Here is a 22,092-nt window from a genome sequence, read left to right as displayed (position 1 = left end):
TTGATGGAAGATTGGCTCAACGGCTGCATGAATCCGCCCAGCCGGGAGAGCTGAGAGGACAATAAGAGCGAATCTAAGTTGTTTGCTTCGGTGGAACGGGTTGAATGGCCTTTCTGTTGCTACCAGTTGCCTTGCCCACATCAGCTACGGCTGCTAGTCACCGGAACTCTTGGACGTCAATCATGTTGCTATCTTTACCGATTTCTTCTCAGGATTTCTCTCTTGCTGACTCTTCAGCATGCTCCTATACCCTATCTTCTTCCTTGCGCTTCTCATTCCATCGTCCCCCACATTATTAGACCGCCACATCACACGTGTGAATCATGGTCATCCTCTCAGTGCGCTCGGCCTCTTTCAAACTCCAGAATCGTTTTGCAGATTCGTGGCGTCGGCGCAGGCGGGGTAGTCCGGACTGTCATCAGTACCCTGGTTGCCAGGCCAGTAGTTCTTGCAGTCATACGCCCAAGTATTCCAGCTTGCACAGAGACTGTGGGCATTATCAAGAGCCTGAGAGTTCCCGGCGGGCCAAATGAGGTTGGCGTCGGCCTGTCGTTCCATTATTTGTAGAGACAGGCCCGCAGAGGCGTGGCGAGCAATGTGGCAGTGCATTAACCACACGCCGGGATTATCTGACTTGAAGGCAATGACAGCGTAGCCGCTATTGGGAAGCAGTACCACGTCACGGCGGGGGGGATTGTTCCTTTTAATCTTCTCGAGGTTGAAGTCTTTGGGGTTCCATAACTTGTCATCCGCCTGCTCGACGATGGCAAAATCATGGCCGTGGAGATGGATCTTAATACAGTCAGTTTCGTGCCAAATCTAAATAGGGGCTACCGCTACTGCTACTCACTGGATGAGGACCATATGTTGGGTGGGTCTTGTCGTTGTTATCGGAGTTAAGAACCAGATATACCTATGTAAGTTGCCAATCAGTAACACATTTGATGATAGTATCCTACGCGCAACCAAACTCACCCAGTCATCAGCGGTATAGTTCTCCGGCACGATAACCCATCCTGTCGGCCACTCATCGCCAACATTGTCGAGGTTCAAGAAGGTAGGATTGCCATAGGTGGTCTGGAAAGGTCGAACGTCCTTGCTGTCCGGTCGCTCGAAAGAGAAAAACGCTGTCGCGTATGGACCGTTTTGGTTTGCTGCGTTGCTCAGGTCCGCGATATTGAATTCTTCCCCGATTTTGCCGTTTGAGGGGGGCCCAACCGTCCAGGGAACAGTGGGTACAAGCTTGTCGTTGAACTCAGTATCTGAGACAACGAGACTGATGTTCCAACCCGTGGTAGTGGGGTCTGCTGTACTGGAACTGTCGTAACGCAGGATACCGGTCTTCATGTAGTTGTTCACGTCCACAGTGGCGTTGCCTTCTGATGTCCGGTTCGTGCCTTCTTGCAGTGGCACCTGGGTGCGAATCCAGAAATTACCATCCTCCGGTAAAGGATTAGCATCGGGGTTCGAGCTATTGACAACCGGCTTTGCCTCGACGATAATGTGATACCTCTGTCCGATGGCGATGAGAATAGAAGTAGCGTTAAATGGCTCAACGGGGACAAAGTCTGCCTCAACAACGGTAAAATTGTGGTTGTCGATGGAGAAGATAAACGTGGATTGAAATGCGGTGTTGACAAGGCGTAGGAGATACCGCTTTGCTCTCGTAACAGGGTTGGGATCGATGTCATCGAACCAAATCTCGTAACCACGGGGGATCTCTGTGGTGTTTTCAATACCTCCAGTGAATCGATTGATGTTCCCTTTGCCACCCAGCAGGATGTCTTGACCCGTTGCAGGTACATACAAGTTTTCAAATGCGCTATTGTTCGCTGAAATCCATTAATTAGTATCAGCTCGATGCAGCAAGACAATGCAGGCATGGCTTGGCCTGACTCACCCCAATCAGTCACCGAGATTGGCTCGATAGCCTCGTCATACGGGAATGATGTTGGCCCGTGAATGGTCTGAAGTAAGGTAGGATGATTAGCATTCGAATTTTGAAGAGACTGAAACTCAAGCAATAGGACTTACAATGGGAGCTTGCACTCCGTCGGCGTACTGAACTGAGTAATGGCTGTGATACCATGAAGTGCCGTACTGTGTGGCATTCCACCGGTAAACAAAGCTGGACTGCGGGGCGATGGGGCATTGTGTGATGCCGTTGACACCGTCCATGTGCATCGTTTGATTCTGCCTGATACCATGCCAGTGAATGCTGGTTCCGTTGTTGACGAGGAAGTTCTGAACGTGAATTTCCACGGTATCACCCCAGCAAGCTTCAATGAGAGGCCCAGGCCAAGAGTTGTTGAATAACTTCGCTTCGGTGAATTCCTGGCCGTTGGCATTGATGGATCCATCTGTAACGTTGAGGTAGTAAACACGGGTGATGCCTTGTGGCACCTTGTTCTCATAATCGGTTGTGATGTTGTACTCTTCTCCAGTATCCGGATTGCGAAGCCAACATTTCCGGTCATCTGCAGTGCCACATGCCTTGAAGCCTTTCATATGGCTGTAGTCGCAGACAAATTTGTCAATGTTGCTGCCGGGAGGCGTGAAGACAGGACTGCCATGTCCAGCGGTCTCTAGGCCGATGTGAGACCAGCTAAACTTGGCTCCTAGGTGGTGTTGAGGTCCGTCCCGAAAGAAGGGCGAACCGAAGAGTGAATTGGCAACATCAGTAACGATGATCCAAACATGTCGAAGGGCCAACATGATGACTTTCTTTTGGCAGGGCAGCTCAAAGCTGGCTTACAAAGTAAATGATCAGAACCCCCTCGACAGGCTTTGCTTCAAGGGACTCATGAGAAAGGGGATTTGAGCATTTTTGAGCACGATTCGGATCGTCACGTTATCATACCAGCAAGCCTAGGCTTTTGCCTTCATTTACGTTCGCGGATCATTCAGCCCTCAGTCTACTGATGGCTGGGTAGGGATACATTCGAGGCTGTGATGACTTTGGACTGGAACGGCGTGGCGCTTCGATTCAAAATCGCAACCGGACATGGAACGTGAATTGATAGAAATGTTAACCGCCACGAATTCCACTAACTTCCAAGTAACCTGCGGGATACAATTCGGGGATCTTGACTTGAATCAGAATTACGGCTGGCAGATATTCATGTTTCATAGTCAATCTTAAAGTTCAGTACTGGATGGTACTAAGGTGGTCCGACTACCTTACCATGAGTACCGTCTTCTGCATCTATGGAAGTGTGATAGGAGATCCTCAGAGCACCACAGAGGAATCTCGGAAGAACGAACACTTGCATGAAGAGAAATAAGATATGTGACCGAAGCGACAGCCCGCTTCTGATGTTGTCAGCCGTCGGCCCAGCCCAAGGAACGGGCCGGCAAGTAAGGGGCTAGAAATGATTGGTCGCGTTCCGCTCTCTACTGAGACAACACCATGCTAACAAGGTTGACGAGCGTGACAAGGTTCGAACCGTGGATCACCACTTGCCTAGATGCGGCAAGACACCCACCGGCAACTACGGGTGCGGATGAGGGGTTGAACGGTCAACTGCCCCTGATTTCTCGTGGAGCGGCTGAAGATTTTCAGCTCCTCGCGCTTGTTGTTAGCGGATTCGGATTGGATCATTTGAAGCATGTGGGGAGGAAGGCGGTGATTGGTTTTAAGTGTGAAAAGTCCGGAACGCAAACGGCTCATGGGGTGCTCCCTTAGTTTATGATCATGCCATTCTATGTTTACCGTGCTGATTTTCGGGAGGAGCATCCAATCATGCAGTCGAGACTAAGACGATTGCGATCGGAGCAGTGAGTTGTCTTACTGAGTTCTCTTCCATCGACAGAAGGCTGGCAATTTACGTCTCACTTAGTGAGACCGCGAGAAGCTCAGATGTCTTGGCATCTTTTTAGCTTTTCGTCAACCGCCCAAGAGCTTCTACTAATGAGAAACGAACAAATTGACTTGGTACACCTGCGGTAGAGCTTGGAAATATTCATTGAGGATAGCCTCATGAGTAACTGTTAGACGCGCGATGGCTTTCGTTGAAGATCTCACATAAAGTTAGAAGATTTGCCATTGATCGCTAGTCATTTCAGTGTTGAGCTTTAAGAAACAATACGCCCTTCAACATGTTCAGGCATCATCTTGACGTCAAGCGCTTGTGCACTCAGTCCAGCTTAGCTAGCTGAGGCTATGAATACAATTGAGAGAAACGGATGGCACATAGGTACTCTGTAAGATGAGGACCAAACCAAATCAGTTGGTAAGCACACAATTGCGAAGAGAATGGTGCAGGTTGTCAGCATTTCGAATCGTTCAGTGACGAATCTTCTTTCTTTCCGAATAAGGTACTTGGGCTCTCGATGGCGGCGCTAAACATCGTTTAATGAGACATGGGCTTCCAGGGCTCCCACTTGCACAGCTTCGAGTCTTTCGGATCTAGGCCTTTTGTGCCACCCTGGAAACTTGCCTCAATTTGATTCAGACTTGTCCGTGTTACGGCTTACGTGGAGATCTAGAGTCTGGTATCGTCCAAGTCCAGCTTCAATTGCCCATGAAGCGCAGTCTCCGATTTCTGCGGCCGTAAGCTTTGAATCAGCTCCGAGGAGTGAAGCTATTGAATATCTTATGGCTATCTCAGCTGCATCTGTCATTTTTAGTTGATAGAGACGCATCTCAATGGGGAAGGTCTTGCGCTTTCCCAGCTCTGCTGGTAACCGAGGAGCCAATGCTCGACCTTGTGTAGCCGGCGGGAACGTACAGCCGCATTGCAGTTTCGGTAGGCGGATTTGCTCTCGTATGATATATCTCCGGCATGAATTCCCAATTCGGAAGAGTGTTCCGACCCGATGTTTGACAATACGCGAAATTTCAACGCCTTAGGGTTCGATCAAGACGATTGATCGGTGATAAGACCAACATACTTGGGTATGGCGAGTGAGAGAAGGCCGGACAGAGAAGCTTGATATCTTGTTCCAGCCACTCCGTCGCTGAAGAATGGACTTCCGGTGTCTCGGGACCCGTGAAGTACGCCAAAAAGCCTCCATATCAGCCATCAGTATCTTCCACTATAGCCTGCATGACTTGACAGACCTTGATCGCACTTTCTGCTGACCATCATGCAGTGTCACCATTTCAAACAGCCACAGGAGCGGCTGGGCCTTGCTATAAGTGGTTGATCTAACGTGTCTTACAGTAGTTTGCTCTTACAGTAGTCTACCCTTCTGCGTCGGAGCTGGCCGAACGTTGTCATTGGATATCGTGCCTAGTTTGATATTAAGACTTTGGCGAGACAAGATATTCGGGGTTACGTCTTACTGAATGAATGTGTTAGCTGTTGCATGTCATTTTCCTTGCAAGAGCTCTCGCAGGTGAATTTGATGTCGGAACTGTTCGTGGCCACCGATTATAGCGCTACAAGCACACAGGAAGATTCCAATAAAGTCAAAGATCGTGATATCTGAGGTATGGTATACTCCTTTGGCGCACGCTCCTTCAATTAGACCACACAGCTGCCGCAGTATTCGGGCTGAAGACTGTGGCATAAGTTATGTGTGACCCCATATACCGCGCCAAACGCCGGTGATGTGTAGGAGTCGGCCGCTATTAACTTGACTCCTACTGGAATCTCGATTTCGAGCCCAAATCTAAGATTACACTATATCTTGCAGCTCTCGATGAGGCAGGGCCAAAGGGAATAGTCGGACACATCCTACAAGCCCTCTCCTGTGTACATCATTTTATCTCACTGTACCTACCCCTCTTTCCTCCCCCAATAAGCCGACGTGATTGCGAACAAGATGCATTGGGTCATCAATCTCTTACACTGGCATTGGTCGGGGGAACTGGACGGTTTCTCATGATTGGAAACAAGGGAAGCTTCGTGGAACTGAGTCTTGAGGCCCGGGAGCACACGAAAAAACTGTACATCCACTTTGGAACAAGGCAACTCTGGGGTACATGGTGTTGTCCCATATCAGCTTCGAGAAAGGTGCTCTACACACATTAAGGGGTTTCTAGAACGCCTTCGAATATCGCGATGATGGGTAAACATTATCGCTAGTCTCATCAGCCTTGGAACCCGGAACCAGGAGCCCGGAATCGAGAATGGCAACTCGTGGGAGCCGGGGTGAATAGCGCCTTTGTGGCTGATTGCCATGCCCATCTCATGTGGCCTCCATATGGGCGACGAAAAGGCAATTTTCCCGAAGTTGTGCATTGTTACAAAAGTGTGCCTCTGTGTCTCATTCCTCTTGATATCATTGGAACTTCACATTGAAGAGAACCCTGGTTGCAAGACCGGTAAGCATGGGCAAGCCACGTGCTTCGCCATTCTCCGGAGGAACAGTCTGAATTGCGACCCATAGGTTTGACAATGGCGGCCAATTATTGAAGCCTGGAAGAGAAATCGTGCCATTCCCTTAGGGTTCGTGAGGCAAACATCAGAGAAATGAGGTGGCCAGGTCCCAACAGCGTGGTAGTGACGAGCCGGGGCTTTGAGATGGGCCAGATGCCCAATACTCGAGGTTCAGGGAGAAGTAGCTGCGAGATGTGTCAAGGACTTTACGAAAATTCCAATGGTATGGTGTATAAGAGGATTCATATCTGCACTCAGAAGTATCGAAACACTCGGCGACAACGGCATCAAACATCACAAGTGTGCCGTCCCAATCAATATCAAACCGATTCACTAAGTCACTTTGCTCCTACTCAACAACCCACTGTTACCTTCTCTAGCAGATGCAGACTGCTTGTGATAATCAATTTTATCGAAATTCTGTTCATAAGTCGGCCCAGATCGACACTCAGTTCCATCATACACAATCAACCCAGTTCGCCTAGAGTCCGCAATTCCTCGAACCGTCTCTTGGCTCCCACTGCTTACACAAAACATCTGTTCGGAGCTCGCATCTTTGTGTCACGCGATATTTCGATCAACCACGGGATTTCCTGTCCTCGAGATCGGTCTCCGCATCTTGTCTAGGACCCCTTTTCCTTCCTGTTGTCGACATTTCGATACCTTACTACCTGCAACTACCTAAACGGGGAAGAACATACGGCAGCAGCCCTCGTGAAGACTACCAAAACTTTGGAATTTTTCAGCTCAGCTTAGGAACATCAACCATGTGCACTTGGTCCTACCTTCACCACCACCACGTTCAGCCGTGCCCTCGGCCGATTGACAATGTCTTCCATTGGGAATTTTGCATGGACGCTGGAAGAGATTCGGATGGCAATTTTCAGACTCCCTGCGATAAAGTCACTTCCAATGCGGTCCAGAATGTTGATTTTGATAATCCTTGTGCAACTGGAGGCTGTCTGATTTCTCCTGATTGCAGTGCCGGCGGCTGCCGTTTGCAAGAGTTGAACGGCTATTGGAACTGTTGTCAATGCAGCAGAGGAAGCAACACACTGCGCTGGTGTCGACACAAAATGAAGAAGAGTCCAGACACTTTCTGCTACCATCGAGTCTGCAGAAATTGTACGGCGGACACTAACACCTGAGTCCTGACGACCTTAGTAGGGCAAGACAAGGTGATGAGCACCTCGCAGCCACTGAGCTTCATTGATAGACGACGACGTGGAGACAGGGAAGAATACACGAGGAGTTCGCAAAAGCGATTTGGAATCTTTCGACAGACCGACGATTTGCTATTCCAGAAGTGGCGCCATATCTCACTCGATGCTCGTTCACCAGCCGCCACACCCAAGTTCTCGGCTCTTCATGAGCCGTGGAAAGATGGGTATCAGAGTCTAGGCTTTTAAGCCCTAGTCCAGCAGCTGATGTCGGGTCGTACACGTATCGGGATGAAGACCAGTTAGATTGGAGAGAAAATCAGGCAGGGGGTGTTGTCGTCGGCCGAGAGCGCCTCCTGGTGATCAACTTGCTTCCTGGCTGTTCACCACGAGCCCAACTACACGCACGAGGCTGAACGATGGAGGCGAGGAGGCTTGGGAGCCTTTGCATTACATGAAGCAATATAGACCAATCGAAATGCTATCTTTTCTACTGCGTGTTTCACCCAAATGGTTCGCACATTTGCCTGACTAAAGTGTCTGTCGCGATTTTGTTCTAACGGAAAGCAGATACGGATCAAGTCCCGGGATTCAACGCGTCCGAAGTCGGTCCCTGATACATATCAGAGACCTGGCTGCCACGTTTTTCTTTCAATAACCCTTCAAACTATTTGTTCTTGGATGCATCTTGCGAGTCATTTGCTCACCTTCTGCAAACAGGCCGCCAAAGCCTCCGCTTGGGACCCAATGCAGTGGTAACTGATCGTCAGGGGAAGGGGAAGAAATCGTGGCCGCCTCAATATGCTTACCGACAGGTCGGAGTAGATCGCCGAATCTGCTTCTTCTGTAACCTTCTGTCCGGAGATCCTGAGTATATAGTTGAGGATTGAAACCCCAGAATAGTCGAGGAGTATTTCAGGACCTGAAAGTAACATCAGAACATTGAGCATCGCATCGTGCCTGTGACTCTCAAATCTTTATTTGACTGTACAACTCCAGCTTCTCTATCTTCGTAACTTTTGAACTGCAACATCCGCATATCGAAAAGTACATTTACATTCGAAAACCTCGAAGACGTCATGTGCCACACCATAGCTTTCAAGTTGCCCTGCGAGCATATCCAGACTCAAATCGAATATTGCTCCAAGGCTTCGACATCCTCGAAAAAAGATCCATCCAAACGCAAAACCTGCAGAGATGACACTCAACAAAACATTCCGTACCCTCCTCCCCCAGGCTATGACCAGAGAGCCTTGCCAAAGTGCCCTTTGGCAGACTGCCCATACGAAAGCCGCAACAGATGCTGGAACTGCTGCTGGTGTGGCAAGGGTTGGAACGATGGAGGCAGATGTAGCTGCATCATGATCATTGACGGAAACCAGTACCGCTGCGAGCATATCTGCTGCTCGACATGTACTGCCGCCATGGATGGTTGAATATTTCCAAGAATATGATGGAGCAATTAAGCGAGTGGCCTGTGGAATCAAATCACTTCTTGGAGCTTAGGAGGTGACGTAAAAGAAGGAGAAAGACTCAGCTTGAGATCCTCAAGTGACTAGACGTCATGGCAATCTATCTTTTGGAGGAGCCCAAACCCAGGAAAGGATAGTATGAATCAGTGGTGGGTGCAGAAATACATAGAAAGGATAGGTTCCACTTGTTTTCTCTTCAATAATCTCGCAGTGGTCGAGTAAGCCAGCAAGTTCTCATAGTGACATCCATCGCCATCGTCGGTGGCAATGGGTGCTTGCAGGGGAATCTCAGACAACCGGATTGTCTTACACTGTATAATGTATCTAATATTCCTAAGTGATGAAATTGTCCGCAACCTTTTTCGGTGCCGCGTTCCTGCATGATATTTGCCCAGATTCCGTATCTGTGAGTAGTTGAACGTGATCTCGAGATCGTGATCGGATGGGGTCCAACTTGGGTCACATTAAGCAGCTACCCAGCTCAGTCTCCAGATCCTGCACTCTTGCATTTCGATCCAGCCAACCAACCCCTCCTAACTCACGCCACTTTCCTCTCGACCACTCAGATTTTGGAGCAGCCGATTGGCGAGGCTAAGTATTATCGGGTCCAATATTAGCCCCGAATAAGGATCGTGATTATCGTGAAACCCTCCATTCAGACTATCACAAGATGGTCATGCGTCAAGCTTCCTAGCGAGATCTTACGAACCCAGGCACCGGGAGGGCGGGCTTCTCATCCGCTGCTCAAACCACTCGTGGAGGAATTCATCCCCATGGATGCGATGTAAGACGCGTAACACAGAGATTGATGACGGTGGAGATCGTCGTGTCGCAATAATGGGTGGACCGGTGTGACACAAAGCTGCGAGTTCCCGTCGGAGACTTCACCCAGATTTGATGAGGGCGTGTTGGGAGAGCCCTGGCCGCACAAGCAGGTTGTTTCATTGGCTGCCTGATCTATGTTTCCGCACCCTCAAGTATGGATGCAACACATAACATTCACGCCAAACAACCCATTCACCATGCAGCCCGAGACATTGGAATCCCAGAAACAGTCAATTGGGGCCATCTTTGACCCTAGGTTCCACGACCCTTACTGTCGGTGAGCGAGGGGTGATGACAGATGAGATGTGGAGTGAGGGTGGTGTTCGAGATGGTTGGTAAGAAGTGAACATGTGTCAGTAGCTGTGAGAAAAGAAACCAACGGAGGCGTTCATCGGCAGTTAGGACGGAATAGTGATCATGGAAGTGCGGTAACTTTGTACAAATTTTATGATGTGCAAGGAGAGGTCATCAAGAAGGCGGAAACGATGAAGTATATAAGATACAGGAAGCTGCTTGGATGAGCGAATTCCAGTCAACTTCACAGATTACCGCCATCAGTCGTTGAATATCTCACTACAGTGACTTCATACTTTTGTTTCGTCAAGTTTAAACAAATCTGCACATCGCCATCTTTCACCATGTGTCACGGCCACCCTCGTCTCCACCCTTGCTCACACACTTCGATCAACTGGCACTACTGCCCTTCGGCCCTGATTGATCTCGAAACGGGTGTAGAGACTCCTTGCTCACACCTGAGTTATGCAACCGCCCAACCCAGCAATGCCGACTGTCCTTTGATCAACTGTCAGTTCAAGGCGATGGGTGGCACCTGGACCTGTTGTCAGTGTAACCAAGGTCCCAATACCCAGGGCTGGTGTACAATGCCAAAAGCCACACCAGGCCATGGTATCTCCGCCCCTGTCAATGAGTCTGAGACTTGTGATCATGGGTGCTGTGCCGAATGCGCACGTTACCGTGGGTCTATCAATCCTCGATGTACACCTGTTAACCATTGAGCTAAACAACCGGCCTAGTCCCAACACGAGCGACCACCCCAGATATGGCATTCAGTGAGCTCCGTCAGGGGGCTGCTAGCCGCAGGTTTGGCTATGGCTCTTCTAGTCGCTCTCACCGTCGAGGTTCTGCCTTATCCAAGATCAACGGGTTTCCTCCTGTGGATGAGAACGCAGACACTGTGTCGCCCTCCGCATCAGGCTCGTGTTCAAGAAGCAACAACTCTTACAAATCGTCTACATCCGGCAATACCTCTTATGGATCTGTGACTTCAGCAAGCCGAAGCGCGGCCTACAGGGTCGATTTGGAGTACAGTTCTAAACGGCACAAGTCATCCTCCGGAAAGTCAAGCAAGAAGAGCCAGAAGTCTATGAGAGCGCATTGATGTAGGATGGGTCAGCTGAGTTGGCGCTATCAAGGAGATTACCCTAGGAGACAACGAATTGTCAAATACTACGTTTGGCGATCTCTGTAGAGTACAGGTGCTCAGTGCCAGTCGGATTCTTTCGTCAACGCGTTTGTCAGTGATCACAGTCTGAGCTTGCCAGCTGTGACCGGAGGAGCCTATGAACCAGAGAAGTATCGGTTCTATCATGTTTATGTAAGTCTAATCCGGTGCCCAGCGCCGAGATCATGGTGCGAAATGGTACTGTCTGTAAACCAGTTGCCCTCGACTCCGCATCTTGGCCTTCAGCGTATCTCTTCTGTGTCCGGGAAGAAGAAGCAGACCCTGAAGGGAGAGAGCCACGTGTAGTCTTATAGTTCCGAGAACCTCATGCAAATTATGGTTTCGGCTGGAATTATGTTCAGGTCCTTCAAAAAACATCTGTTGTGAAAGCTAGCAATCAATGATGAACAAAACGAGAGTCGAAGATGTTGAAGGATTACACACAATCCGCCCATGATTGACTTGCCCCGCCACATTATGTGTGGCGTCTAGCCTCATTACCTAAGCGACCCGGAAGCGGGTGTGGTTGATCCACCCCTCCGGGCACGTGCCTCTGTGGCCGGACCCGCAGTTCCCCCAAAAGCTCCCGTGAAGTGCCGCCGACGTGTCGTCTCATCTGTCCATCGCATCACACGTCAGGGTCACAATCTCAGAGAAGAAAATCACAAGAACTACATACTCGCCGTCAAAACTTTCTCCATGGCCTGTGGATCCGGCTGCTGCGGTCCTCCACAGGAACAGGCTTTCGCGAGGGACAACCCGCCTCTAGTCGCCTCGCCCCCAGATGGATTGGACCGCGACTCTCCTGATGTTGTCGACACCTGCTGCGCGGTTGAGGAGAGCGATTTGAATGCCGTCATTGAAGCTAAGGTGGAAGCATGCAAGACGACCGATCATGGAAGAGACAGGGACTCTGGAAACACAATTCTCCAGAACTGCTGCGCTGCGTCCAACGACGGCAGCATTGACTCAGCACAAGTCGAAGAAGATTGTTGCGCTCCAAAGGTCAAGGTTGGCGACTTTGCGAACGCTTGCTACGGGTCTCATAATGAACAAGTTGCTGTAATCAGCGCTAAAAGCAGTACCATCGCCGAGTCTCCTGACGAGTCCGCAAAGAAGGTTCCTGGCGTTGGATGCCAATCTGAACAAGACGACCTCGCCTTCAAGTCAACCGCGGCCTCGATCAACACTCCCGATTCCAAGCAGGACTCTTGTGCCCCGAAATCCAAGAAGTGCTCTTCAGGATGTTGTGGCTCGGCGAGGGGCAAAAGACCTACTGACAGCCCTGAGACCACATCAATCAAAGCAGTGGCGGGCGAAGTTATTGCCGTGACCGAATCTGATGGTGATGAACCTGTAAAGATCTGCTCAGACGATGGCAAAAAGGGTTGTTGCTCCTCTGGTCCTGCACCTGACGTTCGTGGAGAGAAGACACCCAGCTGTTGTGAGGGCAAGACGTCACCTTGCTGCGACTCTACTTGCATCGATCGCCTCGCTCTGCGCGAGTGCGCAAACGGAAAGGCTTCAAAGCTTCCGCAGACCTACCAAGGTAAATTCTCGTGCAAAGAGCTCACTTTTTCCAGCTGCTAATATGATCCACACAAGCCTCCACAGACAATAACTGCACTGGCGGCCAAGACGGCAAGGCGTGCCGAGGTCATTCTCGAAGCGTACGTCAGATTTATCAGTCAAAGCTTGATGCCTTGGGCTGTATCTGCCGTGCACTTCTTGCTCTCGGCCAGGAATCTTGCTGTGCTCCTCGTGAGCGCTCCTCCATCGAAAGGAAGCGATCTTCAAAGAAATCCGCGTCTCTTCATCGCACATCGGTTGATTCCTGCAGCGCTTCCGGGGTGGACAAATCTGCTTCCCGTCCGGGACCAAGGAAATGCGGCAAAAAGCCAACTCGCAGTTCAAGGTCTGGCATCAAACCAGGTACATGTAACGATGGTTGCTGCTCGAAGCCCAAAACGCAGAGCATTGTTGGATCATGTGCCGACTCCTGTTGCGACGAGTCGCCTTCGAGACCTATTAACCAATCGTTACCGCCTGAGCCGAAGAGTGTGAACGAGGATCTTGAACAAGGCCTTGTTGGAAAAGAACACGTCGTGCTGAGCATTTCTGGCATGACCTGCACTGGGTGCGAAACAAAACTCAGACGAACTCTGGCCACGATGAACGCAGTCAAAAACCTGAAGACTAGCTTGGTGTTGGCTCGAGCCGAATTCGACTTGAACATTGGCGCCGGCTCGGTGGATGAAGTCATCAAACATCTCGAACGTACAACTGAGTTCAAATGCGAAAAGATCACCATGCAGGGTGCTGCCAGTGTTGACATCGTCTGCCCTGGCGATCCCCAAGATTTCATCAATCATCCATGGCCCAATGGTGTCACGGACATTCGGGTCATAGACAAGGCCATTGTTCATGTTGAATTTGATGCGAAGGTCGTCGGAGCCCGTGATCTGGTCGAAACAGGCTGGGGAACGCCTGTTACGCTGGCGCCACCTCGAGCGGATCCTTCGTTGGAGGCTGGAAGCAAGCACATTCGCAACATGGGATGCATAACTTTGCTTTCAACTATCCTGACGATTCCCGTTCTCATAATGGCCTGGGCACCTCTTCCAAAAAGAGAAATAGCATATGGCTCGGCATCGCTAGCCTTGGCGACGATTGTACAAGTCGCAATTGCTGGGCCATTCTATCCAAAAGCTTTGAAGAGCTTGATCTTTTCACGAGTTATTGAGATGGATCTATTGATTGTGCTAAGCACAAGTGCCGCTTACATCTTCTCCGTTGTGTCATTTGGGTTTCTTGTCTCTCAGAAGCCTCTTTCGACTGGGGAGTTTTTCGAAACGAGTACCCTTCTTGTAACGCTCATTATGGTAGGTAGGTATGTGAGCGCTCTAGCGCGACACAAAGCCGTCGAGTCTATCTCGATACGATCTCTTCAGATCTCGACGGCTCTGATTGTTAATTCAGTTGGTGGGGATGAGGAGATTGACGCCCGTCTCCTCCAGTACGGAGACATCTTCAAGGTCGTCCCTGATTCCAGAATCCCTACCGATGGGACAGTTATCTCAGGTTTCTCGCAAGTTGATGAGTCAATGATGACTGGGGAGTCAGGACGCATCGAAAAGTCCACCGGATCCTCAGTCATTGCTGGCACTGTAAACGGCTTTGGCTCTCTTACCGTTCGTCTGAACAGGCTTCCTGGCAATAACACCATCAGCAATATCGCCGGAATGGTCGACGAGGCTAAGCTTTCTAAGCCAAAGATCCAGGACATTGCCGATAGAGTCGCTTCATACTTCGTACCGGTAGTGATGGCCATCACCATCATCACTTTCTCGATTTGGATTGCTGTTGGTATTGCGGTCCGCAAGCAGGGTGGCTCTGAAGCAACTATCCAGGCGGTAACATACGCCATCACCGTCCTCATTGTATCTTGCCCATGCGCTATAGGCCTCGCAGTACCCATGGTCATTTTAATCGCGAGTGGTGTAGCTGCCGAAAAGGGTATCGTCTTCAAATCTGCGGACAGCATTGAGCTTGCCTATAAGACTTCGCACGTTGTCTTTGACAAAACCGGAACCCTTACAACTGGAAATCTCAGAGTTGCGCACGAGACATACTTTACAAAAGATCAAGAGACCATCAGATCGGTGCTTCTCGGCCTCGTTGGCACCATCAAACACCCAGTCTCTGTTGCCATTTTCACTCATTTGAAAGCACACGTTGCTACACCTACAGCTGTTACGGATCTGAAGGCCCTAACGGGCAAGGGTGTTGAGGCGAAACTCGACGGTGCCACTCTTCGAGCTGGCAACTCGCGTTGGCTTGGTCTCTCTAACGACCCCAGGGTTCAATCAGTCCTATCCAAGAGCTACACAGCCTTCTGCTTTACTGTGGACAACTCCTTGGTTGCTGTCTTTGGCCTCGAAGACTCTATCCGCACAGATGCTCTTGAAACAATTTCCAATCTCCAGGCTTCCGGCATTTCTGTTCACATCCTCTCAGGGGATGATGATGGTGCCGTTCGAACAGTGGCTTCACGATTGGGCATCTCAGATCTAAACGTTCGTTCCCGATGCACCCCTGGCGACAAGCAAGAGTACATCCAGAACCTACTGTCGCAACCTTTGTCCGACGCCCGCCGATTCAGAGCAAAGAAGCCGAAAGAGCCAGTCATCATCTTCTGTGGCGATGGAACTAACGATGCAGTTGCACTGGCACAGGCCACCATTGGCGTGCACATGAACGAGGGGACCGACGTCGCAAAGTCCGCCGCGGACGTCGTTCTCATGCGTCCGAGCCTTGCGGGGATTCTCACCATCATTGCCATTAGCAAGAAAGCTATCCACAGGATTGCCTTCAACTTTGGCTGGAGCTTCGTATATAACGTGTTTGCTATTCTCCTCGGCGCTGGCGCGTTTGTCAACGCCAGGATTCCGCCCGAATTTGCGGGCTTGGGTGAACTAGTCAGCGTCCTTCCAGTCATCGCCGCCGCGGTCCTTTTGCGATGGACCGCAATCTAGCCCTCTATCGTTACATGCCAGACCCAGGTGGGGGATCCGCTCCGGAGAGGGCGCGTGATGCTCACAGGCGGGCGCCTGAGGATGTGCGTCGGGGCATATTCAACATTTGCCACAAGAATAGTCGCTCTTTGCTTTTGGATGCTTGGAACTTGTTTTTCATTGGTTTGTGGTTTCTTGGTATCGCAAAGTGCTACCATTACTGGTACGAGAATTGAGTCAATTGCTCTCTTTCGCATTCGTCTGCAAGAACGCGTGTATCGTGCCCTTCTTCGCTAAGCTCTGTCCAAGGAGTTGTAGAGGCACGGCTCCGTGTGCCCCATCGCAGTCTCTGAATCTCAGCTCTCAGATCTTACTTTCAACTGACATGGTCTGAATGTAAGCTACTTACACAAAAAGTGTGGATCAGGGGGTACCTCATCCGTTCTCGTTACTTCGTAGATCGTTGGCATTTCAATTTACCAGGGCTGTTAGGGTGCAACGTTGACAGTCTCTCATTCTTTCTGCCTCACCTATCACGATCAACGATGGGCAGCAAGACACTTCTCCACCCTTGATGTGAGATTCGGCAGAAACAGCTGCATGTAGGGTATACCCAGGTGATTGAAATGCTTGAGAGAGATAAGGTACCACAGGTCAGCTTTGTGAACTTGAATCTTCCACCGCCAAGTTTGAGGTATCTGCCTCTCGACGCCTTCGTGCCCGAGGCTGTCCATGCTTTGGGGATACACCTAATTCAAGAGTACTCGGGCGAATCAAGGGATCAATGCGGTCAACTTGACAAGATGTTTGTACTTCTGACGGCAGAGTAAGTACTTGACTCAGAGATTCTAAACCCAATCAGTACTATATCGTCACTATGCTTCAGCCAACAGTATCCTCCCAGTGACGTCTGATCTAGACGCTAGATTGGTTTAGAAGCCGTGCATTTGGGGTTGGGTGAGAGAGTCAGGGGGGATACCAAAGGCTAGGGGCTCTAGAACCACCATGCTGCAGACAGATCGAGGCGTGCTGCATTTTGTCTGCCGTATCAACCAGTCGGTCTACTGGCATCGAATGGGTGTCGCGACATCATTCAATGTGCCATCTCACCGGTGTGGGGGCACTCCATGCAAACTGCAAAAAGAAACGAGGACATGGGGGCGGGGCCGCGGGGATGTTGCAGCATCATGGGACGGGGTGACGGACTAGTCGTCGGCAGACCCCTGGATACCGTCAGCTGGATATTTACATGTTCATTGCATATTCATCTCTTTACTTCGAATGGACGATCTTACCCTCTCTTCACGATGCGAGAGGTTTGGTTTTCAACCCTACACCTTTGTGTGGATCGAGCGTGCGTATTCCACGTGTGAAGGCGGTAGTTCAGTCAAGCCCATCGACCCAGAATGACGCGCATCCGAACACTTGCAGCCCTCGGCACCTTGGATAAAAAGCTGTACGGTACCTCCGTACATCGTAGAAGGAGCTGCGAGCACGGCTTGACCTTGGTACTAGGCAAGGCATGGGAGAGGCGCGGTGCCAGGGGACATTCCGGATGGTTTGATCGCTGTCCATGATTTCATTTCTATTCGTACGGTGGTACAATAAGGATTAAGGTCAGAGGAAGGACTGTTGCTTTTTCTGCCCACCCATGCCCCGCGTCACGGGCCGTAACAACTTGTATGTAGGCTGGAGCATGCAGTCCAGAAACGCCGTCCTTGCCAAGAAGAGTGTGATGGGCAATACGTGTGTCTATTGGCTCTAGACGGATCTCCGGCAGGACATGCGTGCAAATCTCCCGATCATGCTGAAATGGGGAGTGCATGTTAAGCTGCTGCCTTAGGCTGAGCGTCAGTATAGGTGGTTACGGCCGTTGCCTAGTCCTCACGTCGTTTATTGTCTCATTCGCGTGATAGTTCCAAACCAGGTTGGCATTGAAAGTCGGGGAGCTGGACTCACCTCCGGTGAGATTTTGTCTTCTGAATCAAGCATAATTCCAAGGCTACTTGTATTCAGCCGAGAAGGTTACAGGCACGGAGCCTGGCTTCGGGGGTGAAGGCACGGCATGGTCTTCGTAGTCCCAGTTCACGGGAGCAACGTTACTGCAATCAACTTGATGATAATTATTCGACTACCTATAACTAACTTCTCTGAATACCTTTGGACAAACAGGGCACCGCTCTGCGTCTCCTCGTAAGATAGACATTGGCGTCGGTTACAATAGTGCAAAGGCATGTGAAGTATTGATATCAGCTTGCATCATGCATGCTTGGCACCTCGGATCCAGGCTGGGGGAAACATCACAGCAGATGAAGAGAGATCAATGATCCTAGCACAGCTGCTAACATCTGCATCAAGGGCGCTGCCAATGGCACATTTCTGATAGGGCTGCAAAAAGAGACCTAAGTCCGAACAAGAAGACCTCAAGGGTGATGGATGCAGCAAGAAGCCAGCCATTCTGCCCGGCCAAGTTTGGCGGAGGACTCGTGGCTGGCGGCGAAATAAGCAATATCTCTGTGCCACCAGGGCCGCCCCGGGCCTTCGTGCCTCGCCCCGGCCCTTACTTCGCCTCTCTTCTTAGTGTTGTCCCATCACCTCGACAGTGGACACGTGTGACACTGATGTTGGCAGGCTGGAAAAGGAGGAAACACACCCATCCCTTATCCGGACGTGAGATGCTACACAGTGTTCTCTCCTACAGTGTCTATTTGACACTAGGTCTCGGGCAGAAAAAGAAACTAAAGGTCCGAGAGGGGGAAAGAGGAAAAGAAGGCTGGCACCGCTGGTACATGTCTAGGGCGCACTCCAATTCCCTGGGCCGCCATCAAATCTTTGGGACGCGTTGATGCTCTTGGATTTGTACACCCCACCGCTAAACAAGCCACTTCAGCTAAATGCCAGTGGCGCGGTGACGACAGGGCCTTGTCACACAAGTATATCTCCACCACTCAACCCGACAAGAACTGGATGTTTTTCCTTGTACTTCAGTCACTTTTCGGCTCTCTTGCTTAAAGAGGCCTCACCATTTCAAGCAGCATCTGCATGCAAGGATCTTAGTAAGTCTCCGTGATAACAACCGTGATGCAGCTGTTTGAGACTCGACCCTGTACGATGCGCCGATGCCAAGATCGCCCTCGCATCCATTCCTCTCCCCTTCAGTGTAGCTTGCCACGCATACCACCCAATTCTTACAAGGACAATATGAAGATATGGCTGGGACGATGGGCCTGGTCAAAACTACAGACAGTGGCGGCCGGTTGTGCTCAGTCCACTGGGGAGTAAATTACCGTCAGCATGATACTTAGCATCTACGACGGCACTGTGGAAGGGAGTTGAGATCTGATATGTGACACAATTGGCCCGAACTACTCTTGGATTTACATGCATTAGCTTCGCTCTCATGAGAAAATAAGCCTCTTGAACGAGAAGACATTGCGCTGTCATGCGGAGCAATCCGGCTTCCTCACTCTCACATTGTGTAGGTTCCCCCTCTTTGCATGCCGGCCTCAAACCAACCGTAGAACAAAGCTCATCTACATTAGCTTCTACATCATGGGCTTTCACTGCCTTTGTTTCATGCTACCTTTTCGTTTTAGGGGTCACTAGGGGTATGGCGCAGATGCTGTGGCAGGACGATCCTCGCCGGGACTAACATCATCAAGATTACTTCGCAGAAGCTTGGCCTCCGTCTGTCACTTGGTTTTCTCCTCGGAAAACGCCAGCGTGTCCTCTGAATATGAGTTCATATAGAAAATACTGAACTTGCTCTGGCTTTCCTGAGGACGCTCTGACTGATGGGTAACCTAGGCATAAGACATTATTTTCGCCAAATCTCAGGGTCGCTTCCAGGCCCCCATCACGTATAGCTTGTAGGCTGATCATGAATAGTATGTGCCTAGTTCAAGGTAGTGAGCCTCCATGATGGTTAAGTAGGCAAGTGATTAGGCACTTGGGAATTCTACTTCCTCGAATCCTTGCACTGTTGCCAGGAAATTCAGTCCATCAGTATCCGGGCTGCTGACCGGCCGTTCCGGCCTCACGATGTCCACGGATAGGCACGAAGTACCTGTCATGGCCAAGATCATTCTGACCGCTTTCTGTTTCACCGCAAGCCACAAAGCTAGTGGAAGTCTTTCTTCAGCTGCCGACTCTTGAGACAGTCTACTGTTGTGCGACCCCGGCGCCCCTTAATCCTCACTTCGTATTGTTCGGAACCTTCGGCGACACCTGTCACACTATGGGCTCTAGTGGGTGAAGGGTCCTAGACAGTATTGCCCACATGTAAATTACGTGTGGTGTCAGGGCTCCCGAGTCCGTAGGGCTTAAGTATTAGCGCCCATTGGGGTGATGCTGTGTGGTTGAGAATGAGCTCATGGCTCGAGTCTCTTCGATTCTCAAAAGACTACGGAGATAATAATCGGAAACTCGTGAATTTGCGACTGCCCAAGCCGAAGAGTTATAGGCTATCCTGTGGGCTCACAGATGCATTGTCGTCTCTTTCTGGTGACTAGGTAGTCGCTATCTGAAATTCAGTGTCTTGAAGCCTCGAGACAACGGCATGACAGGGTGTCGGGTAGGGGCTGAAGAGCGCTGTCAGGTCAATTTCAAGGAAATAGGTTTCGTTTCAAGTAGGCTATTTGTAAGGTTGCATGCTGCAGCCGGATGGCTCGTCACAGATCAGACCTTGGGCAACATAGACAGTCAGCTAAAGGAGGCTCGTGAGGGGTGTGCAGTCTGATTCTTGGGAATGTTCTAGGAATACTTTCTCGCGTTAAGCTCCAGATGGAGACATTGAGTTTAGTGGACTCAGAATGTATGCTGCTATGATGAGAACAACAGCTTCAGGTTCTCGACTGAAGCAGACACAGCTCAGGAATCGGGGGTCCGCCGCAAACCCTCAAAACCAAATACGGGGGGGCGGGCGTTCCTCCATGCTCCATGTACTCTATATAGGCGCTTCAGACCCAGCAATCATTGGTGATCATAGTGGCATGTTTTGTTACGAGAATATTTCCGAGCATACTGCCCCAGCCGTAGATATATTACGTTAAAAAAAAACGGACGATGCCTCGGTGTACTCGATTAAGCACCTCACGTAAGTTCTCATACTTCTTGTACAGCGCTACTTTGGGTTAGAGTCCAGCTTCCCGTCTCTCGACGTCCTCAAACTCGTAAGGGTTCAACTCAGCTCCCGATGCGGCCCAAGTGAACCCTCTAAATGTTCGAACGATCCCAGACTCGGCTCTCTTAAATCGTTCACCTTGAAGCGTGCAGGCGGCCAGGTCGTCAGCGACTCTTGCGGAGGAAACGACTCTCAATGGGGATAAGGGCCATCCCCGTTTGAGCATTCACTGGTAGACGGCTTTTTAACCTCGTGAAGAAAGTCGCCAACCCGCAACGGGCGTAGGTTGAGGCTTTGGAATGGAGAGCTACTCCCCTCCCCCTCTCCCCTTTGACCCCCCATCTATTAATGCATTCGTAACATGAGACCAATAATGGCGCCAAGAACGTGCAGTGAATAGATGGGACAGTACCTGATGGATCTTGATCTTTTTGGATTCGGTTAGTTGTGGCCGCCGAATATTTCTCCGAGGCCGCGTTCCCGGGTATGCGCCCTGTGAAATCGGTACAATCAAACGTCCAACTGCCTTCGAGGTATCGTGTGCTACTTATCCACCGAGTGATGTGACTTGAGACGAAAAGAGGACTAAGAAAAATTTCGCTACGTGAATCTGGCTGTGTCTCATTAGTTATCTCGAATCTCGGGAGGGCTCTATCACCACCCACATCCACGGAATAGCCCTCGCAGTCTCAGCCCAACAGACATATTCATAGAATATCCACCTGTTCCCGCGGTCCATAGCCTCAAATCTAGAACCTACTAGCGCTTAAAAGCATTTTCCTATTTCGTGATAGCGACTTGGCCTGGTAAGTGCGCCTCCGCATTGCTTCTAGGTCCTTCAACCTTCGTCTACGAGCCGACAGGTCCATCGGACCGGGGAAATGTGACAGACCAAGACAGACCTTCTCCAGACGGCCTAGACCAGAAGGAGAGTAAGACGCACAGTGCGTTTAAGAAAAGTATGTCAGCGCGAAGTACTCCTTGACGGCGATCGAGGGTGGATGGCGGCCCCATCCTCGGGTTGCGTCCACCCTCGGCGAGAACTCAAATGCGAACCAGCTAGGTCACTTTGTGTAGTAAGTTGCAGACTCACATGATCAAGAACGCGGTAAGGGTCCGCGGTAAAGATCATGTCTTGGGTATTCTAGAGATTGTAAGCATCCGTACTTCCCCGGAGAGCGCCTTGTTGGTTTAATACCGGGGTTCAGATT

The 22,092-nt window shown here is 50.4% G+C and overlaps 6 protein-coding genes across 6 annotated transcripts; 4 read left to right on the top strand and 2 right to left on the bottom strand.

Moving 5' to 3' along the window:
* Positions 1-354: 354 nt before the first annotated feature.
* Positions 355-2,715, bottom strand: CPAR01_12239 (Lcc2; the record flags this gene model as incomplete). Its single annotated transcript, XM_060496497.1, has 5 exons — positions 355-792; positions 851-913; positions 976-1,832; positions 1,901-1,967; positions 2,035-2,715. 5 exons carry the CDS (start codon positions 2,713-2,715, stop codon positions 355-357), a joined length of 2,106 nt encoding a protein of 701 aa, XP_060345282.1.
* Positions 2,716-7,093: 4,378 nt separating this feature from the next.
* Positions 7,094-7,474, top strand: CPAR01_12238 (uncharacterized protein; the record flags this gene model as incomplete). The annotated part of the gene is made up of 1 exon (XM_060496496.1): positions 7,094-7,474. The coding sequence occupies one exon, from the start codon at positions 7,094-7,096 to the stop codon at positions 7,472-7,474; it is 381 nt and encodes a 126-aa protein (XP_060345281.1).
* A 1,091-nt stretch (positions 7,475-8,565) lies between these two features.
* On the top strand, positions 8,566-8,922 carry CPAR01_12237 (uncharacterized protein; the record flags this gene model as incomplete). The annotated part of the gene is made up of 1 exon (XM_060496495.1): positions 8,566-8,922. One exon carries the CDS (start codon positions 8,566-8,568, stop codon positions 8,920-8,922), a length of 357 nt encoding a protein of 118 aa, XP_060345280.1.
* Positions 8,923-10,421: 1,499 nt separating this feature from the next.
* CPAR01_12236 (uncharacterized protein) lies at positions 10,422-11,182 on the top strand (the record flags this gene model as incomplete). The annotated part of the gene is made up of 2 exons (XM_060496494.1): positions 10,422-10,587; positions 10,818-11,182. The coding sequence occupies 2 exons, from the start codon at positions 10,422-10,424 to the stop codon at positions 11,180-11,182; spliced, it is 531 nt and encodes a 176-aa protein (XP_060345279.1).
* A 561-nt stretch (positions 11,183-11,743) lies between these two features.
* On the top strand, positions 11,744-15,780 carry CPAR01_12235 (copper-translocating P-type ATPase; the record flags this gene model as incomplete). Its single annotated transcript, XM_060496493.1, has 2 exons — positions 11,744-12,794; positions 12,851-15,780. Coding segments are annotated over 2 exons (3,981 nt in total), but the record flags the coding sequence as incomplete, so codon positions are not given.
* Positions 15,781-21,045: 5,265 nt separating this feature from the next.
* CPAR01_12234 (uncharacterized protein) lies at positions 21,046-22,013 on the bottom strand (the record flags this gene model as incomplete). Its single annotated transcript, XM_060496492.1, has 3 exons — positions 21,046-21,495; positions 21,784-21,797; positions 21,860-22,013. The coding sequence occupies 3 exons, from the start codon at positions 22,011-22,013 to the stop codon at positions 21,046-21,048; spliced, it is 618 nt and encodes a 205-aa protein (XP_060345277.1).
* Between the last annotated feature and the right edge of the window lie 79 nt (positions 22,014-22,092).

This window comes from Colletotrichum paranaense (assembly GCF_030867605.1).
Source record: "Colletotrichum paranaense strain IMI 384185 chromosome Unknown Scaffold_10.1, whole genome shotgun sequence".
NCBI classification, from domain to species: Eukaryota; Fungi; Ascomycota; class Sordariomycetes; order Glomerellales; family Glomerellaceae; genus Colletotrichum; species Colletotrichum paranaense.
The sequence above is the reverse complement of the archived record's forward strand: the minus strand, read 5'-3'. Positions and strand labels throughout refer to the sequence as shown.